The sequence below is a fragment of the Leptodactylus fuscus genome, chromosome 1, assembly GCF_031893055.1.
Source record: "Leptodactylus fuscus isolate aLepFus1 chromosome 1, aLepFus1.hap2, whole genome shotgun sequence".
Taxonomy (NCBI): Eukaryota; Metazoa; Chordata; class Amphibia; order Anura; family Leptodactylidae; genus Leptodactylus; species Leptodactylus fuscus.
Window position 1 is genome coordinate 135,370,692 of NC_134265.1, and position 25,085 is coordinate 135,395,776.

At 42.8% G+C, this 25,085-nt stretch overlaps 1 protein-coding gene across 1 annotated transcript; it reads left to right on the forward strand.

Annotated features, from left to right (window-relative positions):
• Positions 1-17,111: 17,111 nt before the first annotated feature.
• On the forward strand, positions 17,112-24,716 carry CEBPE (CCAAT enhancer binding protein epsilon). The gene is made up of 3 exons (XM_075277404.1): positions 17,112-17,215; positions 20,084-20,618; positions 24,402-24,716. The coding sequence occupies exons 2-3, from the start codon at positions 20,172-20,174 to the stop codon at positions 24,714-24,716; spliced, it is 762 nt and encodes a 253-aa protein (XP_075133505.1). The 5' UTR covers positions 17,112-17,215; positions 20,084-20,171.
• Positions 24,717-25,085: the final 369 nt, after the last annotated feature.

The following is a 25,085-nucleotide window of genomic DNA, read 5'->3' on the forward strand; positions in this document are numbered from 1 at the left end:
AAAAGAATGCGTCATTGAGCTAGCCATGAAAAACATGGCTATCACATTGAATGTGCACATGTTTTTGTGCATGAGGTCTAAGTTGGGAACACTTGGGAAATAATATATATTATAAGTGTAAGGGAATTGCTAGGACAGTTAATTCCCAGTAACTGTTTAAACCCTGGGACGGGGCACAAGAGACAGTGAGCTGAAGCCCCCAACTTTCCCTTCCTATTGCCAGACCCTATCCTAGGTAATAGGCGGCAACCACGAAGACGTTCCCTCCCTGAATATGTGAGACACAAAACGCAGGCAAGACGAACAACAACAACGGGAGGTCAGCTATAGAGATGAGCGAACACTAAAATGTTCGAGGTTCGAAATTCGAATCGAACAGCCGCTCACTGTTCGTGTGTTCGAACGGGTTTCGAACCCCATTATAGTCTATGGGGAACATATACTCATTAAGGGGGAAACCCAAATCCGTGTCTGGAGGGTCACCAAGTCCACTATGACACCACAGGAAATGATGCCAACACCTCTGGAATGACACTGGGACAGCAGGGGAAGCATGTCTGGGGGCATCTAACACACCAAAGACCCTCTATTACCCCAACATCACAGCCTAACAACTACACACTTTACACACTCAATACCACCTCTCTGACAGTAGGAAAACACCTTGAAACATGTGTATTTGGCACTTGCAGTGAGGAGAGCTTGTCACCAGCAGTGAATTTGGCCCTTGTAGTAAGTTGAGGTTGGCACCAACATTTGTTTTGAAAATCAGGGTGGATTGAGCCTCTAACCAGCAGAGTTTGGGCAAATTCATGGTGGAGGGAGCCTCTAAAAACCCCAGTTTGGACCAATTCATGGTGGAGGGAGCCTCTAAAAACCCCAGTTTGGACCAATTCATGGTGGAGGGAGCCTCTAAACAGCCCAGTTTGGGCAAATTCATGGTGGAGGGAGCCTCTAAAAACCCCAGTTTGGACCAATTCATGGTGGAGGGAGCCTCTAAAAACCCCAGTTTGGACCAATTCATGGTGGAGGGAGCCTCTAAAAACCCCAGTTTGGACCAATTCATGGTGGAGGGAGCCTCTAAAAAACCCAGTTTGGACCAATTCATGGTGGAGGGAGCCTCTAACCAGCCCAGTTTGGACCAATTCATGGTGGAGGGAGCCTCTAAAAACCCCAGTTTGGACCAATTCATGGTGGAGGGAGCCTCTAAACAGCCCAGTTTGGACCAATTCATGGTGGAGGGAGCCTCTAAAAACCCCAATTTGGACCAATTCATGGTGGAGGGAGCCTCTAACCAGCCCAGTTTGGACCAATTCATGGTGGAGGGAGCCTCTAAAAACCCCAATTTGGACCAATTCATGGTGGAGGGAGCCTCTAACCAGCCCAGTTTGGACCAATTCATGGTGGAGGGAGCCTCTAACCAGCCCAGTTTGGGCAAATTCATGGTGGAGGGAGCCTCTAAAAACCCCAATTTGGACCAATTCATGGTGGAGGGAGCCTCTAAACAGCCCAGTTTGGGCAAATTCATGGTGGAGGGAGCCTCTAAAAACCCCAGTTTGGACCAATTCATGGTGGAGGGAGCCTCTAAAAAACCCAGTTTGGACCAATTCATGGTGGAGGGAGCCTCTAACCAGCCCAGTTTGGACCAATTCATGGTGGAGGGAGCCTCTAAAAACCCCAGTTTGGACCAATTCATGGTGGAGGGAGCCTCTAAACAGCCCAGTTTGGACCAATTCATGGTGGAGGGAGCCTCTAAAAACCCCAATTTGGACCAATTCATGGTGGAGGGAGCCTCTAACCAGCCCAGTTTGGACCAATTCATGGTGGAGGGAGCCTCTAACCAGCCCAGTTTGGGCAAATTCATGGTGGAGGGAGCCTCTAAAAACCCCAATTTGGACCAATTCATGGTGGAGGGAGCCTCTAAACAGCCCAGTTTGGGCAAATTCATGGTGGAGGGAGCCTCTAAAAACCCCAGTTTGGACCAATTCATGGTGGAGGGAGCCTCTAAAAACCCCAGTTTGGACCAATTCATGGTGGAGGGAGCCTCTAAAAAACCCAGTTTGGACCAATTCATGGTGGAGGGAGCCTCTAAACAGCCCAGTTTGGGCAAATTCATGGTGGAGGGAGCCTCTAAAAACCCCAGTTTGGACCAATTCATGGTGGAGGGAGCCTCTAAAAACCCCAGTTTGGACCAATTCATGGTGGAGGGAGCCTCTAAAAACCCCAGTTTGGACCAATTCATGGTGGAGGGAGCCTCTAACCAGCCCAGTTTGGGCAAATTCATGGTGGAGGGAGCCTCTAACCAGCAGAGTTGTGGGAAAGCAGGGTGGAGGGAGCCTCTAACCAGCAGAGTTGGTGGAAATCAGGGTGGAGGGAGCCTCTAACCAGCAGAGTTGGGGGAAATCATGTTGGAGGGAGCCTAGTATTAGCAGAATTGTGCAACGCTTATGGTGGATGAGTATGAGGATGTGGAGGAATTGGAGAGGTTGAGTACAGACATGGAGTTTCATGTTGGGGTGCTTTACACAGGTGGGCACAAAAATGAAGGCTCTATCCAGTGGTGGTTCATTTTTATCAAAGTGAGCCGGTCGGCACTCTCAGCTGACAGACGGGTGCGCTTGTCAGTGATGATGCCACCGGCTGCACTGAACACCATCTCAGATAGGACGCTGGCGGCAGGACAGGACAGCACCTCCAAGGCATATAGGGCAAGTTCAAGCCACAGGTCCAACTTCGACACCCAATACGTGTAGGGCGCAGAGGGGTCGGAGAGGACAGGGCTGTGGTCGGAAAGGTATTCCCGCAACATGCGCCTATACTTCTCACGCCTGGTGACACTAGGACCCTCTGTGGCGGCACTTTGGCGAGGGGGTGCCATCAAGGTGTCCCAGACCTTAGACAGTGTGCCCCTCGTTTGTGTGGACCGGTGAGAACTTGGTCGCCTACTGGAGGAACTGTCCTCCCTGCCGCCAACGTCACATGCTGGAAACATCTCCATCATATTCTGCACCAATTGCCTGTGGCAAGCATTGATGCGATTGGCCCTCCCCTCTACCGGAATAAAAGACGAGATGTTGTTTTTATACCGGGGGTCAAGGATAGCAAAGATCCAGTACTGGTTGTCCTCCATGATTTTGACAATACGCTTGTCGGTTGTAAAGCACCCCAACATGAACTCAGCCATGTCTGCCACAGTGTTAGTTGGCATGACTCCTCTGGCCCCACCGGAAAGTTCAATCTCCATTTCCTCCTCATCCTCCATGTCTACCCATCCGCGCTGCAACAATGGGACGATTCGAAGTTGCCCGGAAGCCTCCTGTATCACCATCACATCATCGGACAACTCTTCTTCCTCCTCCTCCTCCTCCTCCTCCTCCATTAAATGCGATGAAGCGGACAGATGTGTGGACCTACTCTCCAGCTGTGACGGATCGGATGCTATCCCTGACTCCTCTGTGTGATCTGAGTTATCCCTGATGTCAATCAGGGATTCTCTCAGAACACACAAGAGCGGGATTGTAAGGCTCACCATCGCATCCTCAGAGCTCACCCTCCTTGTGGACTCCTCAAACACCCGTAGGATGTCACAAAGGTCTCTCATCCATGGCCACTCATGGATGAGAAACTGAGGCAGCTGACTTTGTGGCACCCTAGGGTTTTGTAGCTGGTATTCCATCAAAGGTCTCTGCTGCTCAACCACTCTATTCAACATCTGAAACGTTGAGTTCCAGCGTGTGGGGACGTCGCACAAAAGCCGGTGTTGTGGCACATGCAGGCGTTGCTGGAGAGATTTTAAGCTAGCAGCGGCTACTGTCGACTTGCGAAAGTGGGCGCACATGCGCCGCACTTTCACCAGTAGCTCTGGAACATTGGGGTAGCTCTTTAGGAAACGTTGCACCACTAGGTTGAAGACGTGGGCCAGGCATGGAACATGTTGGAGTCCGGCAAGCTCCAGAGCTGCTACCAGGTTCCGGCCGTTATCACAAACGACCATGCCTGGGCCCAGGTGCAGCGGCTCAAACTATATTGCCGTCTCATCGAGGAGGGCATCCCTCACCTCGGAGGCAGTGTGCTGTCTGTCCCCCAAGCTGATCAGCTTCAGCACAGCCTGCTGACGTCTACCAACGCCAGTGCTGCAACGTTTCCAACTCGTAGCTGGGGTCAATCTAACAGCGGAGGAGGAGGCGGTGGCGGAGGAGGAGGCGGTAGAGGAGGAGGAGGAGGGGGGTGTTCTTCTCGTGTCCCTGCCAGGAATGTTAGGCGGGGAGACGAGGTACACCGGGCCAGTTTGGGAAGCAGTCCCAGCCTCAACTACATTCACCCAGTGTGCCGTCAGTGAAATGTAGCGTCCCTGTCCGCATGCACTTGTCCACGCGTCGGTGGTCAAGTGGACCTTTGTGCAAAGCGCGGAACTAAGGGCCCGCCTGATGTTGAGTGACACGTGCTGGTGCAAGGCGGGGACGGCACACCGGGAGAAGTAGTGACGGCTAGGGACGGCATAGCGAGGTGCCGCAGTTGCCATCAGGTCCAGGAAGGTGGGAGTTTCAACAAGCCGGAACGCCAACATCTCCTGGGCCAGCAGTTTAGCGATGTTGGCGTTCAAGGCTTGCGCGTGTGGGTGGTTAGCAGTGTATTTCTGCCGCCGCTCCAATGTCTGAGAGATGGTGGGTTGTTGTAAAGAAGCGCCTGATGGTGCCTTTGATGGTGCAGGAGAAGGAGATAAGACAGGAACAGGGGAGGATGAGGGAGAAGTCAACAAAGTGGCGGAGGCAGATGAAGTGGTGTCCTGGCTCGTCCTCTGGAGTGCATCGCCAGCACAGTCAGCAGTGGCAGTGGCAGAGGCAGTGGCAGAGGCAGTGGCAGTGGCGTGAACGGCAGGCGGCCTTTGTCCTGCCGTTGCTGCCTGCCACTGATTCCAGTGCTTGGATTCCAAATGACGGCGCATTGAAGTGGTGGACAGGTTGCTCTTCTCAGAGCCCCTAATCAATTTCGAGAGGCAAATTGTGCAGACAACACTATATCTGTCCTCGGCGCATTCCTTGAAAAAACTCCACACCTTCGAGAAACGTGCCCTCGAGGTGGGAGTTTTTCGGGGCTGGGTACGAACTGGAACATCTTGGGAGATTCCGGGTGTGGCCTGGCTTCGCCTAAGCTGCTGACCTCTGCCTCTGCCTCTAGCTACCCTTTTTGGTGCTGCACTTGCCTCAACATCCACACTACTTTCCCCGCTTGACATCCCCCCTGTCCAGGTCGGGTCAGTGTCCTCATCATCCACCACTTCCTCTTCCAACTCCTGTCTCATCTCCTCCTCCCGCACAATGCGCCGGTCAACTGGATGCCCTGACGGCAACTGCGTCACATCATCGTCGATGAGGGTGGGTTGCTGGTCATCCACCACCAAATCGAACGGAGATGGAGGAGACTCTAGTGTTTGAGCATCTGGACACAGATGCTCCTCTGTTAGGTTCGTGGAATCGTGACGTGGAGAGGCAGGTTGAGGGACAATGAAAGGAGCGGAGAACAGCTCTGGGGAGCAGGAACAGTTGGGGTTATTGTTCTGTGAAGCTTGGGAATTTTGGGAGGAAGGAGGACAAGACTGTTGGGTAATAGGAGGAGAGGAGGCAGAGTCTGACTGGCTGCTGGACAATGTGCTGTAAGCGTTCTCTGACAGCCATTGCAAGACCTGTTCCTGGTTCTCGGGCCTACTAAGGTTTGTACCCTGCAGTTTAGTTAATGTGGCAAGCAACCCTGGCACTGTGGAGTGGCGCAATGCTTGCTGCCCCACAGGAGTAGGCACGGGACGCCCTGTGGCTTCACTGCTACCTTGCTCCCCAGAACCATTCCCCCGACCTCGCCCACGGCCTCGTCCACGTCCCTTTCCGGGAGCCTTGCGCATTTTGAATTCCCAGTTAGAAATTGGCACTATATACCAGTAGCAAAAATTGTGGGTGCACGTAACCCCAATATATTCTTTGAATTCCCAGTCAGACAATGGCACTATATACCAGTAGCAAGAAATGAGGGTATTTGTAACCCCAATATATTCTTTGAATTCCCAGTCAGACAATGGCACTGTATACCAGTAGTAAAAATTGTGGGTGCACGTAACCCCAATATATTCTTTGAATTACCAGTCAGAAACTGGCACTATATGGCAGTAGCAAGAAATGAGGGTATTTGTAACCCCAATATATTCTTTGAATTCCCAGTCAGAAACTGGCACTGTATACCAGTAGTAAAAATTGTGGGTGCACGTAACCCCAATATATTCTTTGAATTCCCAGTCAGACAATGGCACTATATACCAGTAGCAAGAAATGAGGGTATTTATAACCCCAATATATTCTTTGAATTCCCAGTCAGAAACTGGCACTATATGGCAGTAGCAAGAAATGAGGGTATTTGTAACCCCAATATATTCTTTGAATTCCCAGTCAGAAACTGGCACTGTATACCAGTAGTAAAAATTGTGGGTGCACGTAACCCCAATATATTCTTTGAATTCCCAGTCAGACAATGGCACTGTATACCAGTAGCAAGAAATGAGGGTATTTATAACCCCAATATATTCTTTGAATTCCCAGTCAGACAATGGCACTGTATACCAGTAGTAAAAATTGTGGGTGCACGTAACCCCAATATATTCTTTGAATTCCCAGTCAGAAACTGGCACTATATGGCAGTAGCAAGAAATGAGGGTATTTATAACCCCAATATATTCTTTGAATTCCCAGTCAGACAATGGCACTGTATACCAGTAGTAAAAATTGTGGGTGCACGTAACCCCAATATGTTCTTTGAATTACCAGTCAGAAACTGGCACTATATGGCAGTAGCAAGAAATGAGGGTATTTGTAACCCCAATATATTCTTTGAATTCCCAGTCAGAAACTGGCACTGTATACCAGTAGTAAAAATTGTGGGTGCACGTAACCCCAATATATTCTTTGAATTCCCAGTCAGACAATGGCACTATATACCAGTAGCAAGAAATGAGGGTATTTATAACCCCAATATATTCTTTGAATTCCCAGTCAGACAATGGCACTGTATACCAGTAGTAAAAATTGTGGGTGCACGTAACCCCAATATATTCTTTGAATTACCAGTCAGAAACTGGCACTATATGGCAGTAGCAAGAAATGAGGGTATTTATAACCCCAATATATTCTTTGAATTCCCAGTCAGACAATGGCACTGTATACCAGTAGTAAAAATTGTGGGTGCACGTAACCCCAATATATTCTTTGAATTACCAGTCAGAAACTGGCACTATATGGCAGTAGCAAGAAATGAGGGTATTTGTAACCCCAATATATTCTTTGAATTCCCAGTCAGAAACTGGCACTGTATACCAGTAGTAAAAATTGTGGGTGCATGTAACCACAATATATTCTTTGAATTACCAGTCAGAAACTGGCACTATATGGCAGTAGCAAGAAATTAGGGTATTTGTAACCCCAATATATTCTTTGAATTCCCAGTCAGAAACTGGCACTGTATACCAGTAGTAAAAATTGTGGGTGCACGTAACCCCAATATATTCTTTGAATTCCCAGTCAGACAATGGCACTATATACCAGTAGCAAGAAATGAGGGTATTTATAACCCCAATATATTCTTTTAATTCCCAGTCAGAAACTGGCACTGTATACCAGTAGTAAAAATTGTGGGTGCACGTAACCCCAATATATTCTTTGAATTCCCAGTCAGACAATGGCACTATATACCAGTAGCAAGAAATGAGGGTATTTATAACCCCAATATATTCTTTGAATTCCCAGTCAGACAATGGCACTGTATACCAGTAGTAAAAATTGTGGGTGCACGTAACCCCAATATATTCTTTGAATTCCCAGTCAGAAACTGGCACTATATGGCAGTAGCAAGAAATGAGGGTATTTATAACCCCAATATATTCTTTGAATTCCCAGTCAGACAATGGCACTGTATACCAGTAGTAAAAATTGTGGGTGCACGTAACCCCAATATATTCTTTGAATTACCAGTCAGAAACTGGCACTATATGGCAGTAGCAAGAAATGAGGGTATTTGTAACCCCAATATATTCTTTGAATTCCCAGTCAGAAACTGGCACTGTATACCAGTAGTAAAAATTGTGGGTGCACGTAACCCCAATATATTCTTTGAATTACCAGTCAGAAACTGGCACTATATGGCAGTAGCAAGAAATGAGGGTATTTGTAACCCCAATATATTCTTTGAATTCCCAGTCAGAAACTGGCACTGTATACCAGTAGTAAAAATTGTGGGTGCACGTAACCCCAATATATTCTTTGAATTCCCAGTCAGACAATGGCACTATATACCAGTAGCAAGAAATGAGGGTATTTATAACCCCAATATATTCTTTGAATTCCCAGTCAGACAATGGCACTGTATACCAGTAGTAAAAATTGTGGGTGCACGTAACCCCAATATATTCTTTGAATTCCCAGTCAGAAACTGGCACTATATGGCAGTAGCAAGAAATGAGGGTATTTATAACCCCAATATATTCTTTGAATTCCCAGTCAGACAATGGCACTGTATACCAGTAGTAAAAATTGTGGGTGCACGTAACCCCAATATATTCTTTGAATTACCAGTCAGAAACTGGCACTATATGGCAGTAGCAAGAAATGAGGGTATTTGTAACCCCAATATATTCTTTGAATTCCCAGTCAGAAACTGGCACTGTATACCAGTAGTAAAAATTGTGGGTGCACGTAACCCCAATATATTCTTTGAATTACCAGTCAGAAACTGGCACTATATGGCAGTAGCAAGAAATGAGGGTATTTGTAACCCCAATATATTCTTTGAATTCCCAGTCAGAAACTGGCACTATATACCAGTAGTAAAAATTGTGGGTGCACGTAACCCCAATATATTCTTTGAATTCCCAGTCAGAAACTGGCACTATATGGCAGTAGCAAGAAATGAGGGTATTTGTATTCCCAATATATTCTTTGAATTCCCAGTCAGACAATGGCACTGTATACCAGTAGTAAAAATTGTGGGTGCACGTAACCCCAATATATTCTTTGAATTCCCAGTCAGACAATGGCACTATATACCAGTAGCAAGAAATGAGGGTATTTATAACCCCAATATATTCTTTGAATTCCCAGTCAGAAACTGGCACTGTATACCAGTAGTAAAAATTGTGGGTGCACGTAACCCCAATATATTCTTTGAATTCCCAGTCAGACAATGGCACTATATACCAGTAGCAAGAAATGAGGGTATTTATAACCCCAATATATTCTTTGAATTCCCAGTCAGACAATGGCACTGTATACCAGTAGTAAAAATTGTGGGTGCACGTAACCCCAATATATTCTTTGAATTCCCAGTCAGAAACTGGCACTATATGGCAGTAGCAAGAAATGAGGGTATTTATAACCCCAATATATTCTTTGAATTCCCAGTCAGACAATGGCACTGTATACCAGTAGTAAAAATTGTGGGTGCACGTAACCCCAATATATTCTTTGAATTACCAGTCAGAAACTGGCACTATATGGCAGTAGCAAGAAATGAGGGTATTTGTAACCCCAATATATTCTTTGAATTCCCAGTCAGAAACTGGCACTGTATACCAGTAGTAAAAATTGTGGGTGCACGTAACCCCAATATATTCTTTGAATTACCAGTCAGAAACTGGCACTATATGGCAGTAGCAAGAAATGAGGGTATTTGTAACCCCAATATATTCTTTGAATTCCCAGTCAGAAACTGGCACTGTATACCAGTAGTAAAAATTGTGGGTGCACGTAACCCAAATATATTCTTTGAATTCCCAGTCAGACAATGGCACTATATACCAGTAGCAAGAAATGAGGGTATTTATAACCCCAATATATTCTTTGAATTCCCAGTCAGACAATGGCACTGTATACCAGTAGTAAAAATTGTGGGTGCACGTAACCCCAATATATTCTTTGAATTCCCAGTCAGAAACTGGCACTATATGGCAGTAGCAAGAAATGAGGGTATTTGTAACCCCAATATATTCTTTGAATTCCCAGTCAGAAACTGGCACTGTATACCAGTAGTAAAAATTGTGGGTGCACGTAACCCCAATATATTCTTTGAATTCCCAGTCAGACAATGGCACTATATGGCAGTAGCAAAAATAGTGGGTGTATATAGCCCCAATTCTATTGCTAGGGGACTTGCAGGGTATTTCTGGGGTGAAGGTGGGGGGGCACACCGTTGGAACGGGTATCGGGGGTATATATCGGGTATACGGGAATACACTGACAGTGTATTCCATTCAGGATCCTGGGAAAGCTGGGTTGCGGCGATTGAGCCCGTCAGTGCCACGTTACACTGACAAGCTTCTCCCTGGAATTTAGCTCTTACAAGAGCTGTTGTGGTTGTCTTCTCCTTCCTATCCTAGCCTGTCCCTGCCTACCCAGAATCTAACCCCTAGCTAGCTGGACGGAAACCTCCGTCCTCGGTGAATTGCAAGCTCAGAATGACGCGAACCTGGGCGGCGCTGTTCTTTTAAATTAGAGGTCACATGTTTTCGGCAGCCAATGGGTTTTGCCTACTTTTCTCAACGTCACCGGTGTCGTAGTTCCTGTCCCACCTACCCTGCGCTGTTATTGGAGCAAAAAAGGCGCCAGGGAAGGTGGGAGGGGAATCGAGTAATGGCGCACTTTACCACGCGGTGTTCGATTCGATTCGAACATGCCGAACAGCCTAATATCCGATCGAACATGAGTTCGATAGAACACTGTTCGCTCATCTCTAGTCAGCTAGCCAAGGGTCAGTAACAGTCGAGCGATGCAGTGCCAAATCAGAGTCAAAAGAATAGTCAGTGAGTAAAGCCAAAGTTCAAGGATAATAGTGTAAGCAAAACAGGGACAGTAAGAGCAAGTATGCACACGGCAATAGCAAGCATTGGTGTGAATGAGAGCCAAGGCTATATAGGGAGGAAGAACCCACCCATGGAGTTGACAGGAAGGCAGGCTGTCAATCACAGGCAAGACAAAATTAACCACTAAATGGACAGGGGCAGAAGACGGGTGTGGTGCAAATGCAATCACAGAACTAGAGCAGAGTTCACACAGTGTGACCAAAAACTTTAAGCCGAGAACCAAACTGCACCCGCCACAGCACACGAGCAGAGGGTGGTGCAGTGACCCGAACAGGCAGAGATGTTACAATAAGGCTGTGCATTACTACTTCAATGTGGGACTACAGTCTCATTCTATAATCGCACTTTTGTATATGGGACAGTTGTCCTGTGGTGAGGCAGTGACTTGCAGAATCATAGATAACTATGATTCTGTTAAACCTGGTCTCTGGACAATGTTCAGGAAATACAGCCAACATACGGTCTATATTTCATGGACTAAATATGGCCATCTGAAACTGGCCTCAAAATAAAAAACTTTACTAATAGGTATCTGATGACATGGATACTTTATAAAGGACACAACAACCATGAACAATTACTAAGTATATAAATAATATACATCTACTAGTTTGAAAAACCAAGGAAACCTGTACTTAGCTATTTTCCCAATTTTCCTTAGGCTTGTAAAATAAAATAATATCGAGTCCAATAAAAAGTTACACAAACAAATGACATAAATATTTATATTTGCATGTAATATAAGAAAAGAAAGCTTTCTTTAACATGTAGCATCACAAAGCGAGAAATGTTACTGCGGTGACAAAAATTTGAGTGCCTTCTGGTTATGAAAGGGTTAGAACGTTCACTTAGGCAGTTCCTCAAATGAAATTCTAGGGAAATATTGAAATAAACATAACCATTGCTCTTCATGTATATGTTTACTGTCAACGGATATAGCTTTGAGGTTTGTTATTTGCTTGATGCTTGGGTGCAGCTCAGATGCATATTAATATTATTATTATTAGCAGATATTTTACCTATTTTGCGGCCGCAAAATAACGCAGCGTATACGATCCAGGCTCCCATTGAAATCAATGGGAGCTTTTACGGCACGCAAAGTCTCACACACCGTATACGTGCCAGATCACGCGGCACGTTACTCCATGTGAATGGACCCTAATACTGGAAATAATGGACACAACAGCATCATGCTATGGGTGATAAGGGCTATAGTCTAGAAATAAGGACCAGCTCCAAATTCCAAGATGTTAAAATATCTGCAAGGCTCTGTGAAAAGCAGAAAACGGAGAGGGACAACAGCTTCTAACTTTGTCCCCAACAATAAATTCAAGAGATATAGAGCCAAACCTTTAGGCTAAGGCCCTAAGTAGCAAGCCGCAGCGGAAAAATGCTGTTGAATAGACCGAGGTGGAAATGCATCATGGCTTTTCCCAATGTCCCTTCACAGAAAGTTTTCCTCTGTGGACTTTCTGCTTCTATTATACCTAAACGGAAAACGCCAGCGAGTGTTTTTGTAAATCGAAGCATTTCCGTTGTGGATTTTTTTTTCTGCAATATGTGGCTGGAATTAGCCAGAATCCCATTTACTTTGCAGGTATTGTAATATGCCAGAGGCATTTTTCAATTTTTAAATTTCATTTTTGACTTTCCGCCTTCCAAACCCTCTAACTTTTTTATTTTTATGTTCACAGAGCCATATGATTGCTTTATGTTTGTGGGACAAATTGTTCTTCATGATGCTACCATTTATTATTCTGTACAATGTATTGGGAAATTGGAAAAAAAAAAATTAGTTACATTTTAACCCCTTAACAAAAATCCAAACCATTACAAAATGTTTTCTTTATTTCCTAAAGTCACCATATTTTGACAACGGCACTTTTTTATATTTCTATGTATGGGGATGCAGGTGAACTTTTTAGTTATACATATACAGTGCCTTGCGAAAGTATTCGGCCCCCTTGAACTTTTCAACATTTTGCCACATTTCAGGCTTTAAACATAAAGATATCAAATTTTAATTTTGGGGGGAAGAATCAACAACAAGTGGGACACAATTGTGAAGTGGAATGAAATTTATTAGATATTTTAAACTTTTTTAACAAATAAAAAACTGAAAAGTGGGGCGTGCAATATTATTCGGCCCCTTTACTTTCAGGGCAGCAAACTCACTCCGTTCAGTTCAGTGAGGATCTCTGAATGATCCAATGTTGTCCTAAATGACTGATGATGATAAATAGAATCCATCTGTGTGTAATGAAGTCTCTGTATAAATGCACCTGCTCTGTGATAGTCTCAGGGTTCTCTTTAAAGCACAGAGAGCACCATGAAGACCAAGGAACACTCCAGGCAGGTCCGAGATACTGTTGTGTAGAATTTTAAAGTGGGATTTGGATACAAAAAGTTTATCCAAGCTCTAAACATCCCAAGGAGCACTGTGCAAGCAATTATATTGAAATGGAAGGCGTATCAGACCACTGCAAATCTACCAAGACCCGGCTGTTCCTCTAAACTTTCATCTCAAACAAGGAAAAGACTGATCAGAGATGCAGCCAAGAGGCCCATGGTCACTCTGGATGAACTGCAGAGATCTACAGCTGAGGTGGGAGATTCTGTCCATAGGACAACAATCAGTAGTACACTGCACAAATCTGTCCTTTATGGAAGAGTGGCAAGAAGAAAGGCATTTCTCAAAGATATACATAAAAAGACTGGTTTAAAGTTTGCCACAAGCCACCTGGGAGACACCAAACATGTGGAAAAAGGTGCTCTGGTCAGATGAAACCAAAATCAAACTTTTTAGCCACAATGCAAAACGATATGTTTGGCGTAAAAGCAACACAGCTCATGACCTTGAACACACCATCCCCACTGTCAAATGTGGTGGTGGCAGCTTCATGGTTTGGGCCTGTTTTTTTCCAGCAGGGACAGGGAAGATGGATAAAATTGATGGGAAGATGGATGGAGCCAAATACAGAACCGTTCTGGAAGAAAACCTGTTGGAGTCTACAAAAGACCTGAGACTGGGACGGAGATTTATCTTCCAACAAGACAATGATCAAAAACATAAAGCAAAATCTACAATGGAATGGTTCACAAATAAACGTATTCAGGTGTTAGAATGGCTAAGTCACAGTCCAGACCTGAATCCAATCGAGAATCTGTGGAAAGAGCTGAAAACTGCTGTTCACAAACGCTCTCCATCCAACCTCACTGAGCTCCAGCTGTTTTGCAAGGAAGAATGGGCAAGAATTTCAGTCTCTCGATGTGCAAAACTGATAGAGACATAACCCAAGCGACTTGCAGCTGTAATCGCAGCAAAAGGTGGCGCTACAAAGTATTAACGCAAGGGGGCCAAATAAATTTGCACGCCCCACTTTTCAGTTTTTTATTTGTTAACCCCTTCCCGACATGCGCCGTAATAGTACGCCGCATGTCGGGTCTGTAACTATGGCGACCGCCCGGGAGCCGGGCGGCCGCCATAGCCGCGCGGGTGTCTACTGCTTTAAGCAGTAGACAACCGGCTCTAATGCCTCCGATCGGTCCCCGGACCGATCGGAGGCATTAACCCCTCCGGCGCCGCGGTCAAAGGCGCCGGAGGCGCCATTTTCCTGGCGGCGCATGGGCGCTGCCATTTTGGCCGGGATCGCCGGCTCCTGGAGCATGCTCCAGGGCTGACGTCCCGTTGCCATGACAGCCGGGAGCCTTATACAGGCTCCCAGGCTTGTCTGCAAATCCTCTCTTTTGCAGGCTGATCTATGCAGCCTGCAAAAGAAAGGATGCTTTTTTGCAATGCATTGCAATGCATTAGCATTGTAATGCATTGCATTAGTGATCAGACCCCCTGGGGTTCAACACCCCTAGGGGGTCTAATAAATGCAAAAAAAATATATAAAAAAAAGTTAAAAAAAATATAAAAAAATATAAAAAGAATTAAAAGTTCAAATCACCCCCCTTTCCCTAGAACACATATAAAAGTAGTTAAAAACTGTGAAACATATACATGTTCGGTATCCCTGCGTCCAAAATCGCCCGCTCTACAAATCTATAAAAATATTTTTCCTGTTCGGTAAACGCCGTAGCGGGAAAAATAGTCGAAATTGCCAAACCGCCATTTTTTCACTGTTTTGATTCTGATAAAAATTTGAGTAAAAAGTGATCAAAGCAATAACATTTCCCGAAAATGGTAGAACTAAAAAGTACACCCAGCCCCGCAAAAAATACACCCTATGCATCCCTGTACACTTACGTATAAAAAAGTTACGGCCGTCGGAATATGGCGACTTTTAGAAAAAAAATTTTTTAACACAGTTTTGGAATTTTTTTTAGGGGTCAAAATGTAAATAAAACCATATAAATTTGGTATCCCTGGAACCGTACCGAAACACAGAATATAGGGGACATGTCATTTTGGCTGCGCAGTGAACGCCGTAAAACCAAAGCTCGTAAGAAAGTCGCAGAAATGCATTTTTTCTTCAAATCCACCCCATTCTGAATTTTTTTCCTGCTTCCCAGTACATTATATAGAATAATTAATGGTAGCATCATGAAGAAAAATTTGTCCCGCAAAAATTAAGACCTCATATGGCTCTGGGAGCGGAGAAATAAAAAAGTTATGGGGTTTAGAAGGAGGGGAGTCAAAAACGAAAAACGAAAATCAAAAAATGCCATCGGCGGGAAGGGGTTAAAAAAAGTTTAAAATATCAATAAATTTCATTCCACTTCACAATTGTGTCCCATTTGTTGTTAATTCTTCCTTAAAAATTAAAAATGTTATATCTTTATGTTTGAAGCCTGAAATGTGGCAAAAGGTTGAAAAGTTCAAGGCACTGTACATGCTTAGATTCCTCTTATGGCTTATAGCTAATCCTTCAGATACCTCCATACACACTCATAAAACTTGTATGTGTTCTAAGAGTCCATTCATTTGGAGGAAATTTGTGTGAAAGGCATCACTGGTGGTTAGGTGAAACAATGGTTCACATCAGGATGCAGACTGACCCAAGTATATACTGTGTAGAGTGCTTAATACTCAGAAAGCATCCACTTACACACCTATAATCCATGATGCCGGTGGATGGTTAGTCTGTCAGAAGGGGTTCACACTACCATCGGTGACCGTCAGCAGTGTCCATAGCTATTGTCCGTTACAAGATTTTAGCAACGGATACTAGCTGAACCATCAGTAATCCGTTAAAATTTCCATTAATTTCAATGGGATTTTTTCTTGTGTCCGTTATTCTCTGTTTGTGTCCATTTACACTCAATCCATCAGAAGTCTGTTTTTTTCTACTCAGAAAGTAGAAACAACAAAAAAAAACAGACTGTATATAAAACGGACACATAGGGCTCGTTCACATCTGCGCTCGGTCTTCGTTGATACAGGTTTGAATGGGTTTGAAAATTGTCCGGCCGTGAGCGCCGGTGAGCGTTTTGAGCTCTCCGCAACGAAACCGGTTTTTTTTAAAACCAGACACAAAGTCAGACATGCAGGACTTTGTGTTCAGTTTTAAAAAAATGGTTTTGCCACAGAGAGCTCAAAACGCTCACCGGCGCTCACGGCCGGACCCAGTCTGACAGGTTTACATCTTCTTGTAAACCTCACTACGGACACCGAACGCTGGTGTGAACCCAGCGTAACTGACACTAATGATGCTAGTTTTTCCATTTTTTTAAATTGATCCATTAAATAGATCATTTAAAAAACGGGCACATTAACATCAGTTAGTGTCCGTTAATGTCTATTATGATAGGTGTCCGTTTTTTGGAAGGGTTTTTTAACAGACACCTTCATAACAGAATTCAAAAAGGCAATTTGTGTATGAAGATATAGTGTAATCGACTCGCTCACACAATGCATTACACATTCATCACTGTATTAATAAAAAGAACAAATACCCTTGCACTTCCTTCTCACTGTCATAACTATTTACAAGACATTAGTTGTCAATGGGTTAATATCCCATCCATGTAAAGATGAACAGTAAGGTAGCCGTTACTGGATGCTGTGGGGCCATGTGGTGAGAACTGATAAACTCAGAGCAGTGTCTGGATTGCACCAGCCCCATTGGGAAATCAGTTGTCTTCCTGATGAGTAGATCATGGGGGGGCGGAATCTGCCAGCCACAGGGAGGGGACAGATAGTAATATAGATAATGACCCCCCCATCCTGATCTTCTTCACATCAGACTTGCAGTCAGCATCAGGTGTAATAGTCATCCCCACGAACTGAGTCTGGGGCGTAAGACTGAAAATCTTTACTCCAAAGGGGCACATTGGGACAGCGAGAAGTGTGCAAAAGAGAAAGATCAAATAACACAGGTAAAATCTACTTGTGAGCACATCCGATCTGCTTTGTATGCAGCATAACAAAGATAGATGATAAATGCCTAGATATCACATACATCACATTAGATTACAGTTAATATATGTGACAAATGGTAAATATCTCACCATCACATAAATATGAAATATTTCCATATTACTTAACACACGAAGTATAAGTACATGTGTTTGGTTAAGTCTGGTGGTGTTTAAGTAATGTTTAATATGAAAGGAGAATTATTGTTTTTTATGAATGACAATGTCACAGAAATATCATAATATTCACCTTAATTATTTACAGAATATTGGTTTGTGTGTTAATATGGTAAAAAGCAACTAGATGTATGTGTTACAAAGCAGAACGTTAGTTACAATTCAGGCAGTGCGAATTGACTACATCGACTTGTTTCAATGAATTGAATGAATTTTAATGGGAACCCTGGAAGAGCCTTAACTTCCATGTATGATGTGTCTTTAAGCATTAATATCTAATGAATGTAGTGCAATACGCTGCTCTCATGTCCTTAATACCAGTGCTTCTGCCAACTACACAAAATCCTGATAATCATATATTATCATATACAGTATACCATCCTACTGTATATTATCAGAAATTGACAAACCTGAGTTATTTTGACTTGTTTAGACTAAGAGATATTTATCGAATTGACCCATAGGTTCTGGATTTTGGGTTAGTCATTCCCTGAGTCCATTCTCATTTAGTTCTTAATTTAGTAGTTCATTTCTAAACTGAAGATATGTCAAGGATAAGATTATGTCTGCTCAATTATATAAATACTTGTATTGATATTTTATGTATCTGTGTAATGTTTACCTTACGTAAATGCTAAGAATATTGTATTGAAAATTATTCAGCCTTCTAGAATCTGCAAACATATGATACAGCAACTATCCTTAACTTCAAATTTAGCCATTCATATTGTAGTTGCCAACTAATACAAATTTAAGGAACACACACACTGGCTTACATACATATAAACACATGCATGTACATAATGTATACAATATAATAACTGTAGCTGCAACACTCAGTGCCATACATATGTTTATATCTAAAATAATTAATGCGTAAATACAATCATATATTAAATTCTTCTGGGTTTATCATATTTAAGATATAACCTGAAGATGAAGCTATAGGTGTTTGCAAGTTTTTTCAATATTTTAACATATAATAATCAGTCAAAACAGGTTTAGACAGTACCAAGTGCTGCAGAGACTTTACTACAATGATAAATCTAGTGATAACACTTACATAAGACTTGTTAATAAACAGCTTTGCTAGTAATGATATTGCTAGTCTGAGTTATTTGTTGAACTTTTATGTTACATTTAGGCTAAGGCCCCGCGTTGCGGAAACACAGCTCTTTTTTGTTGTAGATTTTGCTGCGTTTTTTTGAGCCAAAGCCAGGAGTGGATTGAGCAAAAGGTATAAGTAAAAGTACTGTCTAGATATTTCCCATTCCTTTTGCAACCATTCTTGTCTTTGGCTCAAAAAATGGAGCAACATTTGCAACAACAACAAAAAAAAGCTGCGTTTTTGCAACGTGGGGCCTCAGCCATATTGTACTCAAATCTCAAAATGATGTACATGGAATCAGTTCAGCACATTATGAGACAATGATCTAAACTACCCAAGTGCATTGTTATATATTCTTAATATACTGTATCAGGGATCAATGCTAGGGAATACAATGTATAGAGTCACTACTATTGATCTATGAGATTGGTCCTACTTTAGTTACGATTCTACTCTGTGGTGCATCTTCTGTTGGGACCACTTTCCCATATGTTGTATTGTAATACAGTTTGCAAATTATATCTTGCCTAATTATCATCATAATATGGGATTGTCCCAAAACCACAGTGCCATAAGTTAGCCAAATATAACACTTATCTACTATACATAACATCCAGTTTACACTGTAAATAAGTTATATACCTAGCAGAGCCACAAAATACCCAAGTAAATGCCAACATACATTGATCAAAGAATATCAGCATCAGTGACCAAATATCAGATCCACAAATGAAGTAATTTCTGATACAATGTATAAATAAGGTCTGACTCAGATCTGTGTTCAGTATTCCGTTTGAGGACCCCCAGAATGGAATACTGAATGCATTAAAAAGCAGTGAGCAATGGAACCACACGGACCCTATAGACTATAATGGGGTCTCTGTGTTTTCCGCGCAGTGTCCGCACAAATCATGCGGAGAGGAAAGTAGTTCTTGAAGTACTTTTCTCTCCACATGACTCATGGACCCCATAGACTATTCTGTTCGGTAAGTCCGCATGAGGATACCGTGTGGACACCACGCAGAAAACACATTATAGTCTATGGGGTACATGTGGTTCCATTGCTCACCGCTTTTTAATATGTTCAGTATTCCATTTGGGGGGTCCCCAAGCAGACTCCATGAATGGAATACTGAACGCAGGTGTGAATCGGGCCTACTACTGCTACACACTTAATGTTCATGGTGATCACAAGGGTTCTAGTGCTGACACTCCAGTCCTCACCACTTACTGCTCGCTATTTTCACCAGAGCAGAAGTGATGATGTCCTGACATCATGTGATCATTGCAGCTAATCACTGGCCTCAGCAATGGTGTGTTAAGATATCGCATGTGTTTGCTGAGGTCAAGTGCACGCATACAGCTAAAGCTAGTGAATGACTGCAGCAGTCACAACATAACAACTGCATCATCATCATCATAATGGTCCATCAAGAACATAAAATGATGGGGACCAAATTATCTGCACTGAAGCATGACTTACGCTTGTCGACCTACATGTGTATTAATAGGATCTCTGTGCCCAAACACTTTTGTCTTTCTAGCTGTCTACAATTGTTTATGTGGAGGAGATAAGTTCATCAGAAGAAGTTTGGTGCAGTGCGTGGATAGAAGAGGACTCCTGTGTAGAGAATGTCTCAAAACAGCTACTATGAGTGTGAAAAACGAGGTCAAAGTTCAGGCTATCCTTCCCGTATGGGGGCATCCCAAGCAGAGATCGTAGGAGGCAATCTCTGTGACCCTGAGACCTCTGTAGATTTATCCACATACATTGAGTCAGGAGAAGAACTTTTGTCTGATCTGTTTCCTATGAAGCAGGAACGACTTAAAGCATCATATCCATATCTGCCCTCAGATGGCCTATCAGCAGCTGCTCTGTATGCATACCCACATGGCATGATGCCAGAACGTAGAATAGGAGGATATGAATCTGGCGGAGTGATTGTCAAGGAGGAGACACGTGGATCTCACAGGACCGTTTGCAATACTCTGCAATACCAGGCCGCACAATGTGCACAGACTGCAATGCATCTTCCTTCTCAGATGGAGGGAGTACATCCTACACTCCGCGTGTTAAAGGTGAGAGATCGCTACGTCACTAAATTCCATTATACAACTCAATTTAATTTCCATTTCAGCTGCCCAAACTTTACGCATGGGTTAGTAATTCTAATCCAGCTTTTCTTAGGAGTTTTTCTAATCCTTGATACTTTACTATTCTTTTAATCCATGGCTTGCACTAGTTGCCATTAAAAATATTTAAAATCTAAAATGATCTAGTGGATTAAAATGTAAAAATCTTTGATATATATATATATATATATATATATATATATATATATATATATATAACGTATAGTACGTATAGATCAGGCAAATAGTTTAAAATAGTAAAGCAAAGAATGATATTGGAATACAGTGGGTGCAGGCCCTCTGTGCTACTGAACAGAATTGACTTAATGTTACCCCTGAAAATGGTATCTAAGAGGTCCCCGAGCTTTAACTCCCATACAGTCCATACAGTGATCTCGATTACACTGCAGGTAACCAAAAGGTTGCTACCTCTGGGCGTAGTCTCTGTTCAGTGACAACTGACCTGGGGTTCAGGTACATGGCCTACAAGGAAACACACAAAGGCATGGTCAGTGGAAGAGATTAGGACAAGCCAAAGGTCAGGACAGGCAATACAGAGTCAATACAGTAGTCATGCTGAGGTCAGGACAGGCAGAAGAGGCAGGTAAACAGGCAGAGGTCAAAACGCGCTCAAGCAGAGTAAGGGAGCATTCACACAGAGGAAAATGGCGCAGAATTTGGTGTGGAATTTCAGCGCTGAAAAAAAAGCCTCCCATTGACTTCAATGGGTTCCTTTTTCTGCTAGCAGAATGTATTAATGACACAAATATTGGCAGAAAATCAAAATGTGGCTGAAAGTTTAGTTAAACTTTTAAGTATTAAACAGTGCCCGTGCAATTCAGGAGTCCATCTGTGCAATGCAGGCCTAAAAGAACCTTATCCTATATTATGACCATGAGTTGATGATCCTGAACAGTGGACCAGCATCTGAAATCCCTAAAAGTATATGCAAATGGTTTGCTAAATTAGACAACCTTATTTATGAAAATTGGATCTAAGTATATCACTAGCATTTAGTGCTAAGGTAAAAGCCATGACTTGGCCATATCTTGAATAGACTTGGGCCCCTTCACACGGAGTAAATGCGTGTGTATTTTTGCAAAATACACGTGTAAAAATACACGTGTAGAAATAAGACTCCCATTGACTTCAATGACATTTTACACGTGTATTTTGACGTGTTTTTTTACACGTGTAAAAGAAAATGCCATTGAAGTCAATGGGAGTCTGATTTTTACACGTGTATTTTGCCAAAATACACGCGCATTTACTCCGTGTGAAGGGGCCCTTATATGTTATTTAACCTGTTCCCATTGCTGATCTGGCTTTTTATATGTCCTGTGAGTCTCTAAGTTGACACCCACTGAGATGATCAGACCCACAGATGCAGGGTCTCTACTGTTTTACACAGCAAGGACCAGGCAGTAGTGTTTGTGATCAGAGACAAGTGACAACGTCTCAGCTGTCACAGGATCTGAGTGATTATTTTTACCTTCATTTCAATTTTTGGCATCAAAACCTACCTGCGTGTGGGAGCAGTTGGCAGGGCAGTCGGGCAGGTCTGCTAGTGCTATGTTAGTATTGGACTCAATAGTAGCATTGCAATTTTCCCATAGATTGAAATACTGTGGTGTTACAGTCTATGGTATAAGCAATATTGTGATTGTTTGTTTAAGCCCTCTAGGTTAGGGTGCTAAAAAAGTTTTTAAAAAATGTTCGAATGTTTGAAAAACGAACAAAACACTAAATATAAAAATGCAAATCACCCAAATTCCTAAATTACATATAAAATAATTAAACAAAAAAAAAACACATTAGGTAACATAACATCATACAAATATAATTGAATTAGTGATCAACTGGTATAGTTGTAGAGAGACCCCTGCCCACAAGGGCATAAAATGTATAAGGCAAAGGGAGGGAGACAGCGGGGGACAGTCCTATGTCTAGTGGTAGTACATTCCAAAGTATAGGGGATGCCAAGGAAACATTTGGAGGCATTGTGTGTAGAGCATATTGGAGAAGGAGACCTTGAGAGCAGAGGCATGACATGAAGCTATATATGTACCTGGCCCCCCAGCTATAATGTATTCTTTATAGTACTGGTCTCCTCATATATGGAAGAGAACCCTTATAATCCCCTAAAGCTCTTGGAGCCAGGTCAGACTGCGTCTCCTGAAGTTACTCCCCTGCTTGAAAGGATCAAAGATTACATGAGTAGAGGTAACATTGTAGCGTTAAAGTAAGACATCCACCCTCTTCTTGAACTTGTACAATGAATCCATCATCACAACATCCTGTAGCAGCTAGGTCCATAGCCTCACTACTCTTACAGTAAAGACTCCTTTTAATTATCTTGGCCCCTCTTCTCTGCACTCTCACTAGTTCAGCTATGTCCTTCTTATACACGGGGGTCCTAAATGTATATAGAAATGGGAAGATTTGTATCTCTTTTGTATGTAGGTTCCATCCATAGTTTTGGCTTATAAACAGTATCTGAAAGAGACATTAGCTTCAAATGCAGCCTCTGGATGTCTAGATATTTTTTCTAGCAAAGATGCAAAACTAGGTGAGACTTGGGTAAAACAGACAAATTGGTGGCCAGAGGTAATTATTATATGTCTGGGGTAATATACATTCCATGTGATGGTAAAATATTAATGACTGAGCGCCTGACAGCTATGCCAAATACAGTCTTATATACATATATATATATATATATATATATTGCACTATGTCTATTTAGCAGTAGTTAATTATTTTTTTCCTGTGGCGCCAAGTTACAGATGACTGATAACAGTGATCTAGTATCAATAGCCCATTAGATGACTGCAACTAGTGATCTATATACACAGACATGCAAAGAACACACTTATCACATGTTCTCTGTATTCCTTCAAACCTATTCTGTACATAAAATTTCTGTGACATCATTATTCTCATCACAAGTTTCCCTAGCGACTGCCCAAATGCAGAACCAGTGCTTCTGCATTCAGGAACAGAATGCTCAGTGATCACTGTTTGTAGGGTTTGGGGTTTTTTTGCGACATGAAACTCACTATTTTAGTTCCCTCTCACATTAGAGGATCGGGCCGTTAGCGTGACAGCGCTCAGTGCCATCAAGGGTAACACTCAGATTACTGGACTGCCGGCATAGGGAACATGCCATTAACTGGTTCATTTATATGACATGGGCAGGAATCTAAACATTCTCACTTTTCAAACAAGAGAAAAAAGTTTTTTCCAGCATCCCTTCAAATCCACGGATTAGTTATAATAAAACATATCTTTAATTGCTAGAAGTTAAAATACATGTGTGTACAGCAGCATAGTTCACAGCAGCCCACGCGTTTGGGGAGCGTACCTCCCATACTCATGGCATGGCATTCTCACTTTTCATATGGGTGCAATAAACTACATACTAGACAAATCCTGCAAAAGAATAAAACTTTTGTCACTAGCTGTTTCATCTAATCCATCATTCTGCAAATGCCTAATAAAGATATGGCTGATGGATATGACTCTAGTGTTATTGGTGACATGGTGTTCACTGGAGCACCAAGTTCGAATAATACTCTTACATCCCTAGCACCAGCTACCAACACTTAGGGACCCAGATGCAGGAGCCTAATGGCTTGTCTGGTTTACTTTGCTATTCATTGCATTTATTGAACAATCCTTATCTATAAATGTATTTATCTCTGTAACATATCCTAACTGTATATCCAGGGTTCTTTGTCCGGGATGCTACCTGCTCCTCCATTAAAAGAACAAGGTCATAAGGGTAAGAAGTCGCTGAGTAAAGACAGCCTGGAATATCGCTTACGTCGTGAGAGAAATAACATTGCTGTCCGCAAGAGCCGTGATAAAGCCAAACGGAGGAATCTTGAAACTCAACAGCGGGCTCTAGAATTCATGGCGGAGAACGAGAAGCTACGCAACCGTATCCAACAGCTGACTCAAGAGCTGGAAGCTTTGAGAGGGGTTTTCAGGCAAATCCCAGAAGCTGCTGCTTTGGCTAAGTCATCTGGAGCATGTAGCTGAAAATATATATGTATATGACCTACAGGAATTGCCAAGATTACGCTCCACTCAAAGACTCCCAAAAGAAGATTCCGAGATGATTCCTTCACATAGATTGCAGTTGTGTTTCAGGATTATGAACTTCACCCATAGATTTATACATCTATAAGTCTGTGACTAGCAACCTTCATGTCTTTTGTATCTTTGGGGTCTATAAGGTCTCCATACTTAAGTCTCCAATACACCAGTTTCCAGATTCCTCTCTTGTGGCCACTTGCACATGTGGAATTGTGTGATATGTCTATAAATAAATATATTTGTGTGTGTGGTATGCACACACATATATATAGAACAATGCATCTAAATATACAGAAGGAAGCAAACACAAGA